The 23,926-nt window shown below is 42.4% G+C and overlaps 2 protein-coding genes across 2 annotated transcripts in view; both read left to right on the forward strand.

Moving 5' to 3' along the window:
• The window catches only part of SSBP2 (single stranded DNA binding protein 2), a 196,252-nt gene extending 195,677 nt beyond the window's left edge, over positions 1-575 (forward strand). Inside the window, exon 17 of the mRNA XM_018557212.1 lies at positions 546-575. Within this exon, the coding sequence (XP_018412714.1) occupies positions 546-575 (30 nt within the window). The remainder of the gene's footprint in view (positions 1-545) is intronic.
• Positions 576-19,138: 18,563 nt separating this feature from the next.
• The window catches only part of ACOT12 (acyl-CoA thioesterase 12), a 42,881-nt gene continuing 38,093 nt past the window's right edge, over positions 19,139-23,926 (forward strand). The window contains exons 1-2 of the mRNA XM_018557208.1: positions 19,139-19,786; positions 22,418-22,487. Coding sequence (XP_018412710.1) covers positions 19,435-19,786; positions 22,418-22,487 — 422 coding nt within the window. The 5' untranslated portion in view covers positions 19,139-19,434. The remainder of the gene's footprint in view (positions 19,787-22,417; positions 22,488-23,926) is intronic.

Raw genomic sequence — 23,926 nt, forward strand, 5'->3', positions numbered from 1 at the left:
CGTTGTTAACCTCCTGGCCTTTGGACAGTTTCCAGGTTGTGTAAATGATACACAGTTGGTAGACTGATCATTCAAACACCATTGTAAAACTATGTCTTAATGCTGAAAGGTGATAGGGCTTCTATTGGCAGATCTTAGAGGGTTAATCAAACTACATTTAATAATCATAGAGCCTCAAAAGTTTTCACATGTGCAAAGAAAAGAAGACCTAAAGTGTAATGTAAGGTGCTCAGTCTTGGGGTCACATACACCTACCTTGCCTTATAGAAGGTCCCAGCACTTTCCAAGTCCTACACTTCTGCAAATATTCTGCCAACTACATGCCTGCCATGTTTAGTACTGCAAAACAACACCATGCTATTGACACCTAGCATGAACCTAAGGACTTCCTCTTTTGGCCAAGCATCTTATAGGACGTGCTTCCCTTTTGCAACTCATTATGAAGACCAATTTCCAATATATACACTAGCTACTTGACTTTGTGTTTTTGGGATAAATAAGGTATCTGCCTGGAGTATAACCTCCGGTTTCTTCTCTGTTTGCAGTATTCCCCCAGCATGACAATGAGTGTGTGATTCATCATCTTGTCTCATCCTGAAGAACGCAGTGAGTTAGCCCTCTTCACAGATCTGCCACCGAGGACAACTATCCACCTCCCGTACCGTTTAACTTAAGGATCTTTTTGTTGCCATTTGCCCTGTTTGTGAAGAAGCGGGTCCAAACTTTAACTCAAGCAACTGTCAAGAGTGGCATATGTAAGAATTGCCCTAAGCCGAACTGCAACTTATCATCTGTACATATATATATAAATATATATATAAATATATATATATTCCCACAGGACATTGTAAAAGGATATTATCACATGCCATCTTAAGTAGCAAGACATAGAGACTTTTGTTCCATCATATTTGTTTTTGGGTTTTTTTTTTTCTTTCACGTTTACAGTTTGAATTCTAAATTGTCGCATTTCTCTCCGAACTATTTTGTGCTGTGTATATCACTGCTTAATAAGTTATTTTTTAAGGTAAACTCAAATGTTGTTCTGGTTTTTGTAAATGTCTGCAATCATGGATAGGAATAAAATGCTTACGAGTGCTTTTATTAAATTGCTTTTGATACAAGTTATCCTATGAATAACTGACTGATGGGATGGGGGAAAATCAAATATGTCACTTGAGAGACTTGTGTAAAGGTGCAATTTTGTATATAAATCCTGAAAACTTCAAGAATGGCGCGGGACTTCATTATTTTTGTACTTGCGTGACGTAAAGACTTTTTTTTTTTTTGGAGTCATTGAAGACATTGATACAAGGAATATGAGAACAAACCCAAATAAATGGAGTGGTTTTCTAATTAAATGATGGTGTAAAACCTGTCCTGACCATCGGTGAAAACTTATAATGCAATTAATATGTACAAGATATACACACAAGCTGGCCTACAGACTATCGCCAATTAATAGATATACAGGTATTTTTTTGCTGACATTTGTCTTTAAAATACATACACGCATTCACACACTTATCAAAAAGCATTAACACAACTGCAGTGCTGATAGATTCGTATTAAACCTTTTTTTGGTATTATGTATTAATACGGAGTTTAAAGCCATACTGCTGTTGCCCCCAAACCCCCCTCTTCTAGAATTCTGTATAATAGAAGATCTATTATACTTGCCTCTTGTCTCCTATTTTCCCTCAGGTAAAACCTGTCAGATTCCGTCAGCATTCAACACATCTGGTAATATCTGATGCCGGTGTCCCCTGTTGTGTGCAGTGGTTTCATCCGCTGACTCCCGCTTCAGTGCTGCGTCTTTTAGTGATGAAGGGGCTGGAAGATGGAACCACAGCATGTGGAGGGGAACACTGACATCTGATGCTCTCAAAAATATAGATAACTGAAGATTGCTGCAACGTTGTGGAGGCTACAGTGCTGGACTGAAGGGAAGATAGGGGACACAGACCACCAAAGAGTTAAAGTGACACTAAACTCAGGAGTTTGATTTTAAAATGCATTCAAGTCCCTTAACTATTATTAGGGATGCACCGATACCAAGTACCGTACTTGGTACAAGTACAGATACTTTTCCAGCTCCAAGACTAGACTAGAGAAAAATCCAAAAGTTAGGAGGCAGCTGTCATTTGTAAGGAACACACGGAGCTTCTGGGATTTGTGCATCCCTGTTTTTAATGTATGGTTTTGTTTTTATAAATGTATATGAAGGGATGCACCGATAGCACAGTTTTACAAGTACTGATACATTTTTGTTTATTGTCATGTGACAGTTTTTCTAGAACAATATCGACTAATGATTTCAGGACAGTGGTGGAGCGCTAGGTCCCAGCTGCAACCCTGGTAGTTCTCATGAAAATGCCAAGTATCGGCACTCGTATCTGAAAAGTATCGGTGTATCCCTAGCTATTATCATAATTGTATCTTATTTGTGTATCACTCAGCTGTAGATCCTCAAATAATCTATGAACTGGTGCAGACACTGTCCTTCCTTCTGAAGGGTGGCTGCTTTTGTTCCCCATAGTCCCTGTGTGTGTTGTAAAGTAGTCACCGCATCCCAGCTCACTCCCGTGATGGACTATAACATCAATAAAATTTAGTAAAGTAAACACAAGATTGTAGTCCCATCACGGGAGCAAGCTTGGAGCAGTGTCTACTTTACAACACCATGGGGAACAAAAGTAGCCCCCCTCCAGAAGGAAGGAGAGTGTCGGCACCAATTCAGAGATGATTTCAGGATCTACAGCCGAGTGATACACAAATAAGATACATTTATATTAATAGTAAAAGTACTAAATACAATATTAAGATTTAACTCCTGAGTTTAGTCTCACTTGACCTATAATACCTCTTCTATTGATAAGGAATGGCTTTGGGGAATTTTGGTGGGCTATAAAGTACAAGTCCAGTCAAACTTTATTTTTTTTTCATAACTGTTGGATAAAGTGGGAAAAGATTAGAACTTTTGTGGATTTTCTCCCATGGAGATTTTTCCTCACTTGCTGTCCCAGTTACGATGGTTTCACCAGGCAGGAAGTATGATAAAATCTGCAACAGGGACACAGCAAGCAATAAAAAGCTGACTTGGATATAGGCTTATCCTGCGCTATTAAAGAAAAATAACATTTTGATTTCTGCCTCTGTTGACAGAAACCAGTAAAAAAGCAACCCATTATAACCCATACCCATTTTATCCAAAATTAAAAAAAGGTTTGGCTGGGCATATACTTGACATTTGTCCATCTGCAGCTTGTCAAACTTATACAAGGGTATTCACAATCAGGGCTATTCACAAAATGATGAAGAGTTTGCAGAAGCCAGGAGAAGTGAACAATCTAGGACAAAATAGCTGATTGGAAAAATTCAGCTCACTTTCCAGATCAGCTATGTTGTCCTAGATTGTTCACTTCTCCTGCCTTCTCCAAACTCTTCACCCTTTTGTGAATAGCCCTGATAAAGTGAATCTTCCATTTCTAAAATGTGCCTTTCATAGACCCTGTCAATCGCTCATTTTATAAAGCAAGGTAAGTGCAAGAAAACCTAGATAAACACATGGATATGTGTGAGATACACAGCGGTGTGCAAGTATGTTTGTCCTCTTTGTAGAAACTTGTGTATAGAGTGTGCATGTCACTAGTGACAGTTGGCTATAGAAATTAAAAGGCCATTGGAAACAATGCAACTAAACATTTTTTTTATCTAACACAAATGTACATTGACCTTTATCATTCTATTATACTAATGTGTACATCTTTATACACATCAATCCCCCCAATTTCTGTAGATTTTTATCCCTACTAGCGATCTGAATGTACCACTGAACATCCTTAACGGTGCCCAATCCTGCCAAAATTGGCAGGTCACAAAGTCACTGACATCCAATCACCGTACATGTCAAAATGTATGTGATGTATTTGCTCCACCACGTGTAAAGGAAGCGCAAGGGTGGCTCTGATCAGTAAATTGCAGAATGCCCTTATTTTTCCTGTTGTTTTCATTGGGAACAGTTCATGTATTTTAAAATGTAAAGTAATTTGCCAGCTCAGTAAGGGTAGATTTTATTTTGCCTGTTCCTACAAGTTTCTAAAATGTTGACATGGGACGTTGTGATGTCAAAGTGAAGTGTTATATGAAAAAAAAAAAATGAAAGTGGGTTTGCAAAAAAAATAAAATGTGCGTGACCTTGAGGAATGTTTGTTTCTGGATTCCCTCTGTGTAAGGATTGGGGTATAGCAAACTATAGCATTCGTCTTTATACATTTCAGAAAATCTTGTAAAAATGGAATTTGCAGAATTATTTTTACCTCTCTGACAATCTGGTGAAAATGATCAAACCAGAGAAATTTTGAAACTTTCAGGATTTATATTATCCATTAAATGTCAAATTACTAATCTGTAAATTATATAACTAGACCCTAGTGTGGGCATTCATTATATCAGTCTTTCTCACCCTGGGTTCTGTGAAATCTCTACGGTTCCTCCAGAAGCTTCCATCAATTAACTTTTCAGCTATCTGTAAGTGAGGGGGATTCTTCCCAATGGTCATAAATGTAAGGAGCATTCTTCCCAGTGACCATCTCTATACTATAGATTTAGTAATAATTACAGGGATTCCCTGGGACGGGATGGTTATTTCAAGGGTTCCTCTGTGTTTAAAAGGTTGAGAATGGCTGACCTGTCTAGCACTCTGTGATGTGAACTTTATATATGTTTCTGTTTACTTGGCAAGGAAGAGAAAGTATACTTAGCAAGAAAAGAACACTTGTAATAACCACATTCTATTTTATAACACTTGTACACAGTAGAAGGCTCATGCAACCACTGTTTGTACTTTGGCGGTGCATATACTGTATACATTGGCAGCTAAATCAACCCACTATGGTCTTATAGGCCTCCTGTTGTGGAGTGTTTGGCAGCTGTGGTTTAAAGCTGACTGGCCAGTTTGTAAGCTTGGGATTGGAACCCAGACCAACCTCTTTCCCACTCTGGCAGGTGTCAGATTGCTGGGATTACGACAGGCACGTGCTACCTTACTAAAGCAAAATGTGTTGCCTTTGGCAATTCTATACAACATACAGGCAGTCCCCGAGTTGCATACGACTCCTATTTACAAACGGAGGCTATTACTGTACATCAGGGGTAGTTCTAATGCTACCACGCTTGTGCTGACGAGGAGTGCCCGCCTTTTTGGGTCTGGTTTGTAGTACCGTACGTACATTACAGGGAGTTGGCTCTTGTTAGACGTGCAGACGAGGGGTCCCCGCCTCTTCTTCCTGGGTCACTGAGGTTTTTACTGCTGTCTGTATTCTCGTTAGAAAGATTTAATCTCGCTTCCTGTCCTTAAGACAACAGAACGTGAAAGGAAATCTACAACTAGGAAGGGAAATTCACTCCTGTAAAAGTTATGGGAAAAAGGTGTCCCCACTGAAGCTTTATCACCAACCCTTGTTTCCACGACAGCCCAAAATTTGTAAAATTTGGGCTGGAGTTGCACTTAAAAATTTACCTGTTCCAACTTACATACAAATTCAACTTAAGAACAAACCTACAGTCCCTATCTTGTTCATAAGCTGGGGACTGCCTGTATACTGTAGATGAACAAGCATTTCCCCATTCTTACCACCATTTCATGTATTTGATTAGAGGTCATGGCATGACCATATTTATGAATGTTAATATTGTATGTGGAGGGGCAATTAGATCATTCAGCTTCACTAGCAACATAGCCCCATATTGGGCTGAGTACCGTCTCCCTGCCCCCATGTGCAGCTCTGCGCCAATCACCAGGGACCAGTGTTGTCATATGGGAGAATAGGAATGAGTTGCATACGCCTTGATAGGTGGACCATTTCAGGAATTTCACTTTGGAAAAATGGAGCATTGAGGATTGAAGGAAAAGTGAGTATATGATGATGGAGAGGGGAGAAGTAAAGTGACCTTGCTGTATTGCCCTGCATTGGCTGAACACAGCTGTTCACATGAGTCTCACAGAGCAATTCATGAGATGGCCCCAATTCGATGCGTAAGTGGGGCCTTATAATGAATCAAATGTAGATATAGTTGAAAAATGCGGTGCCATCGTCCATGTGCTTATAATCACCTTGTTAAAGAATTTGATCTAATATTCTGAAATATCAGCCTGTGTATGGAGAGCCGAGCAGAACAGAAAAACTGGTAGCACAATGGGGTTCTGGTTATTATATAAATAACTATAACCCATTCTAGGAAACAACCCCATAGAAGTATGCTCTAACCCAGGGGTAGGCCACCTTCATACGCCACCTGTGGGGAAACTACAAGTCCCATGAGGCATTGCATGACTTGCAGAGGCATGCTAGCATTTGTAGTTTCACCACTGCTGGAGTGTGAAGGTTGCCTACCCCTGTCAAAATGAAGGCCTTGAGTAAATAACTTCACATGAATGTAGAGCCGCAATTTAGTTGTGTGTTTGTCTCCTGCGATCTTAGTTTGTTTTTCTATATTCACCACCCTACACACCAGCTGAAATAGAGGAATTACAGGGCACAGAAAGGAAGACTTATGCAGGTCATATCTGCAGTGTCAACTTAGCAGCTTGGAGTTTCAAATCAGGCCCATTAAATGGATCATATATTCATTTTTCACTATTTACTTCACTTCTGATTCTACAATTCTGACTATAAATTCTCACCGTCACATGTACATGCTATGGGGACACAATGTTAATTATCATGATAGACTAACAATGGCATTCAGGGCTGTATTTACCATTTGGCACAGTAGGCTTGTGCCTATAGGCACCAGAGGCAAAGAGGCTACTTTCTTCTTATCATTACCTTCCAACACTTGTCCAGCATCAGAGTTATAGTCATTGGATACTGTAAAAGCTAATCTACATATTGTTAAACTATTCTAAGGCTGGCCATACACCTTACAACCATCGCACGACTTTTGTTGTGCGATGGTTGTAAGGTCATTAACATTTCGTACGATCTGCCCATCTTGGACAGGCAGATTGTACTTGTGATCATCGCAAGCCCGCCCCGCTGAGGAGAGTGCTTCCGATGATTGCAGTGCTGAGCAGGCAGTGTGCGCTTGCGCACACCGGCCCATGCGGCATTTGTCTTCCGACCACGCCACCAACCCGCCAAAAATCGTAGATTTTCGGCAGGTTTTAAAGCGTGCTCGGAAGACTAATAGCAGAAGGGTGATGCCTTGGGTGCCAAAGACTGTGTACTTACAGGCTTCAGTGATGAAAATTCTGCCCTGATTTCATCATACTTACTATGACATCACAGTAGTGACATGCTTCTTAAAATAATGCCTTCTGCTAATTAAAAAAATGGAAAGAGTCCTGGTTGCTCCCACTTGGTAGACACCGCATTCTTCTGCATTCTCCTCCCAGGTCATCGAGGAAAATGCTCAAATTATTTGCAGTAGATACTACTTGGACAGATATAAGGGAGCATGATGGGTAGCAAATATTAGTAACTGCATTTACACTCCCGGTCAACCATAACATTATGACCACCCACATTATATTGAGTAGGTCCCCCTTTTGTCAGGCATGCTGTGATATCTGGCACCAAGCTGTCAGTAGCAGATCCTTTAAGTCCTGTAAGGTGCGAGGTGGGGTCTTCATGGATTGGACTTGTTTTTCCAGCACATTCCACAGATATTCGATTGGACTGAGATCTGGAGGCCAAGTCAAAACCTCAAACTCGTGTTATTCAACCAATTTTGTAGTGTAGCAAATCCTGCTGAAAGAGGCCACTGCCATCAGGGAATACGGTCTCCATGAAGGGGTGTACTTGGTCGGCAACAATGTTTGAATGTATAGCTGGCCATACACTACGAATTTCACACAGTGGGTGCCGCTGTCGGCACCCTTTCGGCCGGCATCCCTCCATCAGCTGATTGAAGGAGCCAGTTGGAAAATCTACTGCCAGCTCTGTTTGGGTATTCTGACAGACTGCGGGTTGAACAGAAAAAAAATAGAACAGTGTATGGACAGCTTTAGATCCACATGAATGGCAGGACCCAAGGTTTCCCAGTAGAACATTGCCCAAAGCATCACACTGCCTCCGCTGGCTTGCTTTATTCCCATAGTACATTCTAGTGCCATCTCTTCCCCAGGTAAGCAATGCACATGCACCTGGCCATCCACATGATGTAAAAGAAAACATGATTAATCAGACCAGGCCACCTTCTTCCATTGCTCTGTGGTCAAGTCCTGATACCCACATGCCCATTGTAGGCGCTTTTGGCATTGGGCACGAGTCAGCATAGGCACCCTAACCAGTCTGTGGCAACTGGCAACTTTCTACCAGAACCAGCAACTTTTCCAGCAATGTGAGCTACAGTATCTCTTCTACATAAGCCAGCCTTAGCTCCCCACACACATCAATGAGCTTTGGCTGCCCATGACCCTGTCCTCGGTTCACCAGTTTTTCTTACTTGGACCGCTTTTGGTAGGTCCTAACCACTGCAGACCCGGAACATCCCACAAGAGCTGCAGTTCTGGCGTTTATCTGACCCAGTCTTCCAGCAATCACAATTTGGCCCTTGTCAAAGTCTCAAATCCTTACATTTGGCCATTTTTTCTGCTTCCAACACATCAACTTCTGGGACAAAATGTCCCCTCACTGGCCTAATATATCCCCCCCACTTCCAGGTGTTATTCACTTCACCTGTCAGTGGTCATAATGGCTGATCAGTGTATATCTTAAATACTACCTTGCCCTATATTCTTACATGTCATAGGCTGTCAAGCTTTGATTAATATCAGACAGGGAATTCTCTATGGAAGGAGGTTTACACATCTCAGCGGCTGGTTATGATGGCATCTGTGGTTACAACACATGTACCAGTGCTCAAACTGAACAATAACAGCTATTTGGCACTGGCTCCTCAGAACCCGCAAGCTTACATTTAGAATATTGTATGTGCTTGTGCTCCTGTAACAGCTGGATTCTGGTTTCTTCTCCAGCAAAATGGCTTGGCAACAGCACCAAATCTAAAAACCATGTGAAAATCTTCCCCTTTCCGCATCATTTGTTCGCTGTGTGGCTCATCACTGTTATGCTGCAGGGTAATTATAATCCATAGTCTGGAAGGATGATGTCTGTGGGGGTCAATCACACTGCAGAATCTTGTTCTGTTCACCTGAATTGAAGTTTTATAACGTTAAATACTGCCTGGGGATCTGGTGTTTATGGTCCCTGAAAGATTAGTATAGAATATGCACAAGAACAGTGTTTAGTAAACTCATTCCCGATTGAGAATACTATACAAATTCTGTTTTAGTTTCTAATCATACAGCTGTCTTACAGTAATTTCAGGATGTCGGGGTGTAGAATCACATTTAACTACTTGATGACCAAGACAAATATTTATCTTACAATTACATACCTACATTTCAAAATTCTTAGGGCTAAATGTCTGGGGTGATTTTCATCTCCTGCTATTGAGCAATTTTAACCTCTTGTGAACAGACACATCATTCAACCGCTCGCTGCCCGGCGCTCACTGCCCGCCGCTCACCACCCGCCGCCAGGTGAGCAAGTCTGCCGTTTGAATCCTGTGTACGGGTGGGAGCCTGCCTCCCACCCGTACACAGGATCCGAAACCCGTACTGTCCGTGTAAAAACCGTACGGGTGGCAACCCTATTCACAAAACATTGATTTTGGTGTACTGGAAGGAACAAATTGCCAACTAGGGGTGAAGTAAGCTTATCACAAGCCTTGTAGTTCAGTTTGATATGCTGTTTTAATAAAGGTAACCCCCTCTTAATGCATTTTTTTTCCATCATAATCCCAGTTTGAATTGTCCAGGTTTGTGACAGGTTAATTGAAATCACTCAGTAACATAAGATTAGAACCTCTGACTTAAAGCAGAACTACAGATAGACCACACACACCCTTCCATGGCCCCAGATAGTCTCTCCGCCCTGTAAACCTGAACGCCTTGACCACTAATCCCGTACAAGCCCAGTGCCTCCCCCCCTTCTTTCTCCTCCTTCTACTTCCACCCTGTACTCTGGACTACAGCACTTAGGATTCCCTTATCCAGGCTGTTCTCCCACCTTTGGATGCTCAACTGTCCCGAGGAACCTGGTGACCCTGAGTTCCCAATTTTGAACCACCCAAGATGTCTAACGTTACCATGTTCCTCTGTAATGCTCCCCTCAGTATTGACTACTGTACTGCATTTTGTATGTTATATGTTGTTATAACCCAATAAAAACTTTGAAACAAAAAAAAAAGCAGAACTACAACCTCCAACCCCTACGGTCAAGGAAGGTGCCACCTTAGCCTTATTTGGATTGCGGTGCTGAATGTGATCAGCTATGGCACCAGCCATTTGATGGCTTAAAAGTTCAGTTGAGAGCTGAAATAAGCACACTGGCAACCTTAACAGTAGGCGTGCCTTAAAATTAACTATTTTGGTAACATTAAATTGGTGGGTCAAGTTTCCCTTCAACCATAAAGATGGGAAATGCAATCAATGATGCTAATCTGCTTAAACCAAACATCACTTCAAATTACCACAATTGGTCAAAACTATGCTAAATGGCAAATGCCATTACTTTGTGAGAACCTGAATGTTATAACTGTGTCTCCAAAACATAGGGGGTTATTCACTAAAGAGCTGAAGGATCCAGCCGTAGCTTCGTTGGTTCACAATAGCTCGTACAGCAGCCGAGCCGAAGGCATGTGGTTCGGCTCGACTGATGCGACGTGACAGCCGAAGCGTGGAGAAAGGTCGGCCGATCTCCACGCAAATGACAGCTGGGCAGACCCAGCCGTGATCTCATGGCTCGCTCCGCCCAGTTGTGATGACAAATAAGCAGACGCAGAACTGTCATTAAACAATAACAACTGGGTGGAGGCGGCTGTGACGTCACGGTCCCGCCCAGTTGTTTTTCATTGGCCGGGACCTGCTAGAAGACTAGAAGACTTTGGCAGGTGCTGGCCAGTAGGAAACAGCTAGGTGGAGCTAGCTGTCACCACTAGCTCTGCCCAATTGTTTTCCTTTTGCCAGCATCTGTCAGATGCTTCATTATGCGGCAGGAGTTCATCACGTGCAGTTGGGTCGGCATGCAGAGTTTTTTTTAAATTATTTATTTTCTTTAAAATATTTTGTATTTATTTTTTAATTTTCCTATCTTTTAACTTTTTTAAAATAATTTTTCAACTTTTTTTTTTTTCATTCTTTTCACTTATTTTCTATTCTGCTCGCTACCTCGGAGGTACTGAGCAGGATAGCTGAGCCGAATGGCGCTTCAGCCCCTACGAGAACAGATGTTGGATCGTCTGAGTCGAACTCCCTCTGCACTTCGGCTCAGCCGAGCATGCAGAGCATGTTAGACTGACCGAAGGTAGCCGATGTACGGCTGATTTTTGCCTATGTACGGCTGAAGAGAATAGTCGAACGTTGTTCGGCTCACTTCACTTCTCCTCGGTTATTGTTGGGCTGCCTTCGGCAGCTAAATGAATAATCCCCATAGTATTGAATAATATACTTTCTACTGCACAAAAAGAGGGATGGCAAAAAACAGTCATAATGTTGGGTGAATAAAGAGGCCATGTATGCAGAAACATTTCCATGTGCAGATTGACACCCTTACACCCTTTCTGAAGAAAACAAAAAGACTCACGTGGTGTGCAGAAAGACCCCAACAGGAAGCTGTGTGCATAAACAACCATTTACAATACCTGGCCAAAAAAAAAGTCACCACCTGGATTTAGCTAAGCAAATAGGTAAGAGATTGCCATTGAATAATTGTTATGATCTGGGGTAGCTTCAGTTGGTCAAGTTTAGGTTCAGCAACATTATGTCCCAAAAAATGAGGTCAGCTGCCTACCTGAATATACTGAAATGCCCTGCATGCACTATTTTTTCTGATCATACTGCACAGAACACGACTCGGCCTGATCTATGCGAGTGCATTCTGAGCTCTGACCGCGCCAGAACGCACTGGATATGGTGTGACTGGGCCCTGAGAACCGAATCTTGGCAGCCTGCCAGCCCTGTAAACACACAGCTGGAGTTTCTAAAACCAACTGAAACGGATTCTAATGTGGTGGTTGTAATCTTTGTGGATCTTTAAGAATGGATTACCCCACAGTAGATGCAGCTAGAGATGTCAGGAATGGCTTGTTTTAAACCCCTTTTACTGCTTCTTAAGAATATGTATATTGTAAATGTCCATAATCTGGGCACAGGTGCACTTTAACTGTGTCAAAAGGGGTTCCAGAAGAGGAAGGAGATTGAAAAACATTACCATGAATTCAGCTTTCAAATAATCCAAAAATCACATTATGTTTGTCTAGAGTAAATTCCACACCATGTGCCAAAGCCAGCAATACTTTATACATTCAGGATATCTGGCCTACAGTCAGAGTCAGATACAACACTATTGGAAAGTATACAGACTGCATAGTAATTAGTACTGAACATTTACTAAATAAAAGATATCTTCAGATTACATGTAATTCTGTTTACTTGTGTATGACTGGATAACGCATGGGAGGCAGGATCAGTTACACATTATTATTGCCTGAGAAGCGAGTGTAACCTTATCAGTGTGGAAACTCTTCTTATAATCCAAGAAGTCACCTTGGTGTATAAATACAAATACACCATCACAGCGTGTTTTTGTTCACACTGTCAGCTGGACTTTGATAGGTTGCTGTGAGCAACGCTGCCACGTGAATTTTTACACACAGACTCCATTTCACTGTAACTAAATTTACTGTGGCATATACACCAATCAGCCATAACATTATGACCACTGACAGGTGAAGTGAATAACATTGATTATCTTGTTGGCACCTGGAAGTGGGGGGGATATGTTAAGGTCCCCACACACCTTACGATAATCGTACGATAATCGCGGGAAATCCCGCGAACGTACGATTATCGTAAGGTGTGTGGAAGACGTGCGACCTCTACTACTGTAAGGTCGCACGACTTTTAACTTACGGACATGTTCGAAAACCCGTCGAGCATCGTACAATGTTCGGCGGGTCTGTAGCATTTTCGTAAGATAAAAGCCGGACGGGCCGGTGTGCGCAAGCGCACACTGCCCGTTCGGCATTGCGGTCATCAGAAGCCCGCCCCTCATTTGGCGTGGCTTGCGATCATTGCAAATACGATCTGCCTATGCAACATAGGCAGATCGTACGTTTTTTTAAGTATCTTACAACCATCGCAAGACAAAAGTGTTGCAATGGTTGTAAGGTGTGTGCCCAGCCTTAGGCAGCAAGTGAACATTTTGTCCCGGAAGATGATGTGTTGGAAGCAGAAAAAATGGGCAAGCATAAGGATTTGAGTGACTTTGACACCAAATGGTGATTGCTAGACGAGTGGGTCAGGGCAACTCCAAAACTGGAGCTCTGGTGAGATGTTCCTGGTCTGCATTGGTCAGGACCTTCCAAAGGTGGTTCAAGGAAGGAAATCGGTGAACCGGTGGCAGGGTCATGGGCGGCCAAGGCTCATTGATGCACGTGGACAGGGAAGAAAGGTATCTGAACACACAGTGCATCACAGTTTGTTGCGTCTAGGGCTGTGTAGCCGCAGACCAGTCAGGGTGCCCATGCTGACCAGTAGATATGTGCACCAGCAAAAAATGTGTTTAGTTTCGTTTTGATCCGGATTTTGCGTTATTTTGTTTTTCAGGATTCGGGTCCGAATGTCAATTTCTTTTCGTAATCGGACTAAATTAGTTAGCGGTAGTATCTAAGAACATTCGTTTCGTGTTCATTTTGTTCGTTCACTGCGTATGAAAAGTATTATGACACCTCTGCTCACAGACCCGAATGGTATTTGGGAGCTCCTGAATGCTATGTTGTATTTGACAGCTGACAATGTCAAGTGGGCGGAGTGACGTCAGACTTTCGGGCTGAATGTCATTTTGCTGCGAGATTTCGTCGGGTTCGGACGGGCGTCATGCGGCGGGACTTTTTTTAATTTTGGCATGATTGACGCTGTAGATGGAGCCATTTTTTTTTTCTTTTTTAATTAAAGGAATAGTCAAAAATTTACAAAAATTTCAATTAAAGGATTTTCTCTAAAAGTGTGGTTTGTTTATTTACTTTGAATTACAAGTACCCCTTACTCATTCACAAGGGGAGGGCGGTGGCATCTGGGTGCCCCTTAATTAAAGGGGTACCCCGCTGCAAATATGCCCCCTTGCACACAGACTCCCACAACCACCGTGTCAGAGTTGTGGGGAAGAGGCCCTTGTCCTCTTCGGCATGGGAACATGGGGGAGAGGTGCAGGGGGGAGAGTGAGATGGGGGAGAGAAGCAGGGGAGATGGAGAGAGTCCAGGGGGCATATGAAGATGGTGAAAAAACAGAGGGCATATGAGGGATGGGGAAGAAAACAGAGGGCATATCTCCTAAACCTACGAGGTCATTTTATAGGTTTAAGAGATATGAGTCTTCAATCAATTGGGGGGAAAAACGAACCTTTCCCCATTTATTTAAGTGTAATTATTATGTAAAATGGTTTAACACACATCCTAATGTTTAAGAAAATCTGCTGCTATTTTTTAAGAAGATCCCCAGAGTTGTTCTGACTTCTTAAACCTGTATTATAAATAATGGTGTATGGGTGTGTGCATGCATGAGTAAATGAGTTTGCATTTTTGTATATATGAGTGTATGTATATGTGCATATGTCAGATGGAGCCTAATGTTTGAGTTTCGCCTAAAGCTGGCCATACACCTATAGATTATCTGCAGGTTTTCTATGGCCAGATGGAAAAAGTGCAACAAATTCCCCCATCTACGCTAAACTGTGTGGATGGAGGAATCTCCCACTGGGCCAAGCCTCAGTATCTTGCAAGTCAGCCCCGCTGGCTCCCAAAATACCTGAACAATGCCTGCATCCAATCAGATTGTTCAGGTATTTTGAGAGCCAGCGGGGCCGACTAGCAAGATACTGAAGCTTGGCCCAGTGTGAGATTCCTCCATCCACACAGTTTAGCGTAGATGGGGGAATCTGTTGCACTTTTTCCATCTGACCATAAAAAATCTGCAGAAAATCTATAGGTGTATGGCCAGCTTTAGGCCTCACAAAGTCTAGAGCTGCCTCTGATGTCAATAAACATTGTAAAAATCCCGCAATCGTAAGAGAATCGTGCAGTGTGATTGAAGGCGTGCGACCGTGTCTACTGTACGGTCGCACGTTTTTGTCTAAGGAGCATGCTAGAAAACCAGCCGAAAATCTTACGATTTTCGGCTGGTTTGAATGGTGCTCGGGTGACAAATGCCGAACGGGCCGGTGTGCGCACGCGCACACTGCCCTTCAGCATTGCAGTCATTGGAAGTCCGCCCCTCAAGGGGGCGGGCTTGCAATGATCGCAAGTACGATCTGCCTGTCCAAGATGGGCAGATCGTACGTTTTTTTAATTACTTTACAACCATTGCAAGACTAAGGTCTTGCGATGGTTGTAAAGTGTATGGGCACCTTAAAGCTGAAACCAGCTCACCCACAACCACACCACCATTTGCTGTCTGATCCATCTTACCACCTTAGAACTTCTGAGTCCAGCAGAGCAGACTATATTTTCTATTATAAATATTTTCTATTTTTTCTTTCACCCTTTAAAGTTGTGGTGCCTTTCTCCATGCAGTGTCTAGACCTGCTTCTGCAAAATACTTTGCATCTTTTATACTACAAAAATCTACTGGACATATTAAATAAGTCAAAGAGCAAAAAACAGTGTAGTAACCTGCAGCATGTGTCTTGAATGTTTCCGTCTGTTCTAAATTGGTACAAAATGAAATGTGATTGATCCAAATCAACATTGCTTTGTATCCTATTACCTGTGTCCCCTGTAAAGGTGGCCATACACTCTACAACCATCGCAAGACCTTAGTCTTGCGATGGTTGTACAGGGATTAAAAAAACGTACGATCTGCCTATCTTGGACAGGCAGATCGCACTCTCGATCATCGCAAGCCCGCCCCCCTGAGGGGCGGGCTTCCGATGACCGCAATGCTGAACGGGCAGTGTGCGCGTGCGCACACCGGCCCGTTCGGCATTTGTCTTCCGAGCACCGTTCTAACCAGCCGAGAATCGTACGATTCCCGGCTGGTTTTTGAACATGCTGGTTCGACAGAAGACGTGCGACCGTACAGTAGAAACGTTCGCACGTCTCCGTTCACACTGCTCGATTATCGTACGAAAAACCGATCGCATACGATTATCGTACGATAATCGTGCAGTGTATGGGCACCTTAACCTAGGTCACTGCACTTCCATTAAAGATGCTTTTCAAATCTTCAAACTGCAGCTAAAGGGTGATTTTAAAGCTGAAAGCTTTGTTGTACACATTGCTCTTATACAAGATGAAGCCTATATGTACAAGGCCTATGGTAATCTTATTTTCCTACTTTGCTCAGCGAACATTGCTTGCTAACATCCGAATGCATGGAGGAAAAGTTGCTATAAATTAAATTGTTGTGCACTTAATGCACGTTTGAAATGAACACAGGTTTACTGGGCCAAGAAAACAAATAGTCCATTACAAAAACCTGTAGTAAGAGGTACGGAGGATGCCATGACTGAGTAAGGACCCGTTCACACTAGCCGACCCGCTAATGTGCTCTATTTTAGCAGATGGGCTACTGCATTGTGACAGCTCCAGTAGTGTGCGTTGTATTACACAGGGCCAGAGCTGTCACTGTTTACATTTTTGTTTTTGCTACAATGTGTAAACTCCATTCAGGTCTACATATGGCAGCATGGTGCACTGCACTGCGTGCGTTGGCATGCAATCCCCTGCGATAAAATGCAACATGTTTGCATTTTACCACAGAGCACCGCCCATTGTGTTGCGTTGTGAATGGGACACCTAGAAAATAATTGTTTTCTATGTGTCCTTGCAATGACCTGCATTGATCCATTGAAGTATAATGCACGTCACCGCTATATGTGTGAATGGACCTGTAGATGCTTTGCATTCAAGCTGATCCGATGGCCACAATGTCTTCTGAGTCCCTGGCCCAGAAAAAGTATGCAGCAAGTGAAGCCAGAAACTATTCAAGACAATGGACTAGCATCAGTGCTAGATAATAGTATGTACCAGGAGTCAGCCATGGTAATCTGCTTGTTTTTTCTTACTACAGGTTTCCCTTCAGTCAACCTCAGGGTGTGCCCAAAGTGTAAACTCACTACATTAAACAGGTGTCTTAGTCCCTAATTAAAGTTAACCACTGATTATCCAATATGCATTCAAATGAGAATGTCCTGACAACTTGATCTTGGCCTGTATACTGATTCTACTAAGGAATGGATTCCTCACCCTTTGCTGGAAAAGATCATAGTCTGTGCTTTGACGGGGATCCTGAAAACATGACCTGAAGTAGAAATGGATTTAAAGTCCAGTGAGCACCCCTCCCCTGGAATAGTGCTTATAGACAATGCATACTGCGGGGTTCTGCTGCTCCACATAATAGCTCTCTGTGTGTCCTAGTCTAAGCCAAATGCTGACCTCAGTTCTCACAGTTTAGAGTGAGACCCAGATCTGGACACAAGAGAGGGATTTTAGTGCTGGGTGGTTAAAATAGCATAAACAGGTCCACGGAATAGTCAGAAGATTGTAGCATTCAAGGAGTCGGTGATACAGATGGCCAGCAGGTAAGGATTCACGCACATTAAACATTACAGGGCTTTGTTACAACAGAGATTTAATATTCTATAAACATTCTCGTTAATCTGAATACAAGAACATCATCATTTAAATGATAGATTTTAGGACTCCTAGCAATGTGGATTATGGTGAATATTGAAGTCCCATAAAACATTTATAGATTTAACTATTGTAGTTGCCACCTACTAATTTGTAAAGCGGACAATATTCATGCTGCTGTGTCATTTCAATGCACAATTCTTTTTATAGAACATGGAAAATGGTGGCGAATTGATAGTTCTAGCCATGTACTGTATATAACAATTGTATGCTAGTAAATAAAAAATCTGCTTTTATCATGATACAGGAGTGGTGATCCGAGGCCACGGATCCTAATCCCATGTATCCAGGTAGTGTCAGAATATTGTTGGCACGAAATGTTATTCCTTGGTGAGAATTGCCTAACTGAAATCAATACATTCCTACTGAAGCAATTACCATGATAGAGTTAAATTTCCTGCTATAACAAGAGTTACTATAGCCTTGCACTGCTGATTTATTTCATACAATGGTGGTAGGTTAGTAAAGCGATGAAACAAATGACTCCCTATTGCATAAACTACACAAATAAAATTGTAGCAGCAATTTATCATGGATGAATGCACAATGTAACGATTGCTATGTGATACTTGTGTAACTTGCACGATTTGTGTCATCTGTTTAACATTATTTGTTGCTCCTACTTCCTCAGGTCACCGTTCACACCTAAGCGTTCCTTAAATACGTTGCAAACACGGGAAAAACTGCATGCTTTGACGTGTGTTCAAGGAACATGTCAAAAACGCCTAATGTGCTTGCAGTGCAACTACTAGTTGCTTTTTCCAGTACCTAGACAAAAATGAGCAGTTAATCCTTGCAGTGTTGGGGTAGCCGTGCGGGGAATGGGGAGGGATGCGCACAGGGTCCCGTGCGGGGAATGGGGAGGGATGCGCACAGGGTCCCGTGCGGGGAATGGGGAGGGATGCGTACAGGGTCCCGTGCGGGGAATGGGGAGGGATGCGCACAGGGTCCCGTGCGGGGAATGGGGAGGGATGCGTACAGGGTCCCGTGCGGGGAATGGGGAGAGATGCGCACAGGGTCCCGTGCGGGGAATGGGGAGGGATGCGTACAGGGTCCTGTGCGGGGAATGGGGAGAGATGCGCACAGGGTCCCGTGCGGGGAATGGGGAGAGATGCGCACAGGGTCCCGTGTGGGGAATGGGGAGGGATGCGCACAGGGTCCCGTGCAGGGAATGGGGAGGGATGTGTCCTGTGAAGGTAATTGGGAGGGATGTGTCCTGTGAAGGGAATGGGGAAGGATGTGCTCAGTGTCCTGTAAAGGGAGTAGGGAGATATGTGCAGAACACACGAGTCTGGAAACACTTGTACAGCTACAAGCAGCTGACCAGCCTCCCTTGGCTGCACGGTTCGCTGTGAGATTAGTAGCTGAGATTATTATTAAGCATTAATAGGAGGTGTGAGGCTGAGAGGCAAGGTGTGGCTGGATGCCACTTGGGCAGGATGCCAGCCAGCTCCTGTGACCCTGGCACTGTGGTGTACTGTAGTGACCTCAGCACAGCTGTGGACAGGCTGTACTTTGTATCAGCTGAGGCTTCTGACTTCCACAGTCACCTGCTGGAAACTAAAGCTGAACCTGCCACATTCTCCCATGCCTCCTCCATGCACACAGAGCACATGCAGCCATCTAGCTGAGGACTCCTTATCTTTAGGGCTGATCACTGCTCCTGATATGCCATGTTGTACATCAGTGCAGACCTCATCCTCACAGCTCTCCGCCTCCTCTGTATTCATTGTACTCAGCAGTCTGTGGCTTACTTGGCATTTCATGTTCTTGCTGCTCCCAGATCCAGGACTTCCCTCCTGGCCCCCAGGCACTTGCTGCAGAAGTTTGTCACCCTGACTCGCATGCTGCTCCCTGGATCCTCGTCTGATGGAAGGGCCCGAGCAGAGGGCACAGCTGGCTCTGGATATGAGATGGGGGAGGTACAGATGTGCCACACTGTCTACCCCTGGCACTCCAACCACAGGGGTGAGCTGAGTGCTGGACAGCTCCTCACTTGGATCGACATTACAGCCTGCCTGGCAGGTAAGATGGCTCCCTGGGAGCACCAGCCTATACACACCTAGCCAAACTGGTTGGTGCAACTTCTAAAGGGATGCTATACTAGATTCAATATTGTAATGTTTGATGTGGCCCTCTTTTTTCATGTTATCTACTTTAGGGATTGTATTTCAGACATTAGATTTAGAGAGAGTCCCCTATGTAATGCTGAGTATCAGGGAATGGTGATGGCTGCCCTGATGGACAGGTGAGAAGTGATAATTTGGATGTGTATTGATCAGACTCATAGACTCATAGAATGAAAGATGCAAATGATTGCCGAGACCCCCTACTAAGCTTTAAGCTATGTACCACTAAAATCTTCAATACAAAAAAATGACTTTATGCTATTAATGTGGATTGCCCCAGCTGTAGAAGTGAGCAAGGTTTAGTTCTTAACTCATTTTACAATCTATACATACTGGGTCTGCTTACTATAAATCAAATATAAAATATTTTAAGTTTTATTTCAGCCACAGTATTTAAAAAAAGTTACATTAAATCCTAAATCACAAAATAATGTATATTTGAGGTATAGAAAGAAGCAGATCCATTATGTAAGGATTGTAAGCCTACATTCACAATATGTGCACAATAGGTGCGTTTGTATGCATTTCAAAAGCTTTTGTAAACGCATATATATGCATCTAATGATTTCCAATGGATCTATTCACGCATTGAATTTCAATGTGTTTACTACGCACCAAAACGCGCAGTAAATGAATTTTGATGCTAAGATTTGGTACCAGATGCATGTAAACACGTGTCTTTTAACACAGAGTTTGAACGCAGCATCTTACCTGACAGATTTTTCTCTGCATGTAGGAGGACAAAAACACAAGTGGCAAGTGTGAATGAAGCCTAAAAGTTAGGAATTATACTTTTATAGTTTATATAGCTGGGGTAGTCCACATTAAAAGCATAAACCTTCCATGCACACTGGGTCTGCTTGTGTCTATATCTCAAATATACATATTTATTGAAGACTATACCAGATCATTGAGAAAAGATTTTTTAGATGTTTTTACAATTTTTTTTTTTTAATGCTCTTAATGCAGATTCCTCCAGCTATATAAGCTGCCAAATGATACATCTTCATTTTTACAATCTATATGTACTGGGTCTGCTTCTGTCTACATCTCAGATATACATATTTATTAAATATTTAGTCACACCCAAAAAACATCTTTAAAAAATATTTGAAACATGTTTTAAAATGGTTTGTTTTTTTGAAATGTGGATTTATGTTTTTAATGTGGGTTACCCCAGCTATATAAACAGTTTAAGTATAAATCTTAATTTTCACAATCCATACATACAGGGTTTGCTTCTGTCTATATTTTAAATATACACATGTATTAAATATTATACCGCACATAGTTTTTTTTTTTGTATGTTACAGTATTAAAATAATATAAATATAACCTAAAGATGGACTACAATCTCACACTTGGTTTACCATTTGTATTGAAATTATAGTCCATCACGAAGCGAGCTTGGCTACTTTACAGGGCCTTATGACACCATTCTACTAGGCTGCAAAGATGTGTGTGTCATAAGTGTCCTATAAAAGTACCTAAAATAGATAAAGCAGTCTTTGAGGGATTTCCAGCTGACCTTCATGTGTTATAATCACATTGCAATCACCTTTAGAACTATCAGTGACTATATTGTTATATACAATCCGATCATAACACTTGTGGTCAGCTTTAGATTTTACATTGAATTCATTTTGGGGGATTTGAATGAAAACCTTTTATATGATATGGCAAACCAATTGTGGAAACAATGAATAGACACATGAGTAGTAAAAAGTACCGTTCAATAGGAATCTCATGACATACTGGACATTTATTATCTAAGTATATAATAATTTACAAAACTAGCATTCAGCTGGAAAAGAGCACATGTGTTTCTCAACCGTAAAGAAATGAAACGTAAAGAATCTAGGTCAGTGGTTCTCAACTTGTGTAACCTCAGGGCCCACATTTGTCCTCGGTCGTTAAGCCGCGACCCAAGTCACACTGAAATAAAATGCACAGCATTGCGGCACCCCGTGTTCCGGTACAGGCGATTGAACTGTGGGTGAGAGGTGCGTTTGGGGTACCATTCAAATGAATGACAACGCAACATACCTCCCAAACCAGAACGTGTGGTACAGTGCATTAATCGCGCAGGACTGTGAGATTGATGCACTGTACTAGTGTGAACGGGCCTTCAAAAACAGTGACATGCATAGACAATCTCACACACTCACAGACATTCTAATGCACACTCCAAAAAAAATTCCACCCCCATCTTCCTACCTTATGAGAACTGCAGTGGATCCTCAGCCATGTGCATTGCACAGCTCCCTAAAACAGGATATCAGGGCCAGTGCTCAGGGGACCAGCTTATTCTGCAGGAAACTAAAACTTTTAAACGTCAACAAGCAGCATCCATTGTAAATTATTTAATCAGCATTTGAAATAGTTTAAAAGCATTTGACGTTAATATCACTTTAAGCTGAAGTTCTGTCTTTGGCCAGTTTCATAGAGAACAATACACTTCCTACTAGAGGCTCATCATGTGTTATATGTTGTCTTTGTCCTCTAAATGATCCTTTTTTCTTTTCAGCTGAAAGACATGCTGGTTGTGCCTGTGTGACAGCATCAGTGGATGACATCCAGATTGAAGAGACAGCCAGGTACCGCTTATCGTTCCATATTTCACCTTTGTGACTGTCTCCAATAGCAGCTGATCTAGTTCAGATAGTGAGAACATTAATTGCTCTATTGCTCTGACTTTCAAGGTGCATAGTAAGCAGACCTTTCAAGTGTTGGCCAAATGGGCAGCAGTGTGCAAAACGCCAACATACAAAGCTATTTGTGTGTGTGTGTGTATGTATTTGTGTGTGTATATCTATCTGTGTGTGTGTGTGTGTGTGTGTGTGTAATATTTTGCTCACGCAGTCTGTAGCATTTCTGTATGCAGTCTGTAGCATTTCTCAAAAAATCTCCAGTCATACCATAGAATTTTGCAATAACAATGTTACATGCATTATGATGTATTTATTTTGTTTTTTCTTGCCCCATGTGACCAAAAATGAGCTTGGACCCAGCCACACATCACAAACAGGCAACTCTACAGTAGGGGTTTATTAAACTTTTTAAACAAAAGTAATCCTGAATACACCTACCCTAATTTTTAAAGGATGGTCCAGTGCATTGTGTGGGAGAATCATGTGTCAGTTTGCCTGTAGCTTGACTGGACAGTCCGTGTTCCTCCATAAAGTTCCCTGGAGGTTTGTCCGGCAAGGTAGGGACAAATGTGGCTAGCTTCATCTATGAAGGTTGAATATGGGACCTGCATGGTGGTGGGGCTAGAGTGCGGCATTAGTTGTATCATAACCTGCAGAAAATATTGGGATTAAATGCCAGGCCTAGAAATCTAGATCCCGTGCCACTTCCATTTTGCAAGACTTATCTAAAGTGTTCAGAATCATGCGAAATAGTGCCCGTTATATTGGACCATTAGGAGGGGTTATGTTCTCTGCAGAGCTGCATGGTTTTTGCTGTGAGCAGGTATCAGATGTGCCTTTCTCCCAGTGTCTGGTGCTGATTGATAGACTGTGCCAGCACATGAGTCTGGTGCCATCTGAGTTTTTCCACATATAGTATGAGTCAACATGTATTTTTTTTTTTTTTTTTTTTTTAAACTGGTCCCTGTAGTGGAAACTTGAGGACAGAATTATGGGAACTCCTCTTACTGACTTGTTTCCAAAGGTGCTCTGGGGCGATCAGCTTCATCATGTCTTAACTACTGATCTGAAAAACAATGCAAACTTGTTCCAGGTCAGCCAACCAAATAGCAGTCCTGCAGCGAACACCAAGTCTGTATTTAAAGCTCCATTGTTTTACATCTCCCAGCTTCTCAAGTATTTTTTTCTTGGGACATTTACTTTACAGTCAACCATTGTTGTCCTAAAGACAGCAATGGTGCACATCACATTGAAGGACCCATAGGGAAGCTTGCAAAATGGGAGGGATGTAATTCAGCATCCATGCACTGTAGTGGAGTGTTCTACCACTGAAACCACAAAAGGGTAGCAGGGCCTTATGTTACCTGTGAATAGTGTCTAGAGTT

This window comes from Nanorana parkeri, unplaced genomic scaffold (genome assembly GCF_000935625.1).
Source record: "Nanorana parkeri isolate BGI_ZX_2015 unplaced genomic scaffold, ASM93562v1 scaffold272, whole genome shotgun sequence".
Classification (NCBI taxonomy): Eukaryota; Metazoa; Chordata; class Amphibia; order Anura; family Dicroglossidae; genus Nanorana; species Nanorana parkeri.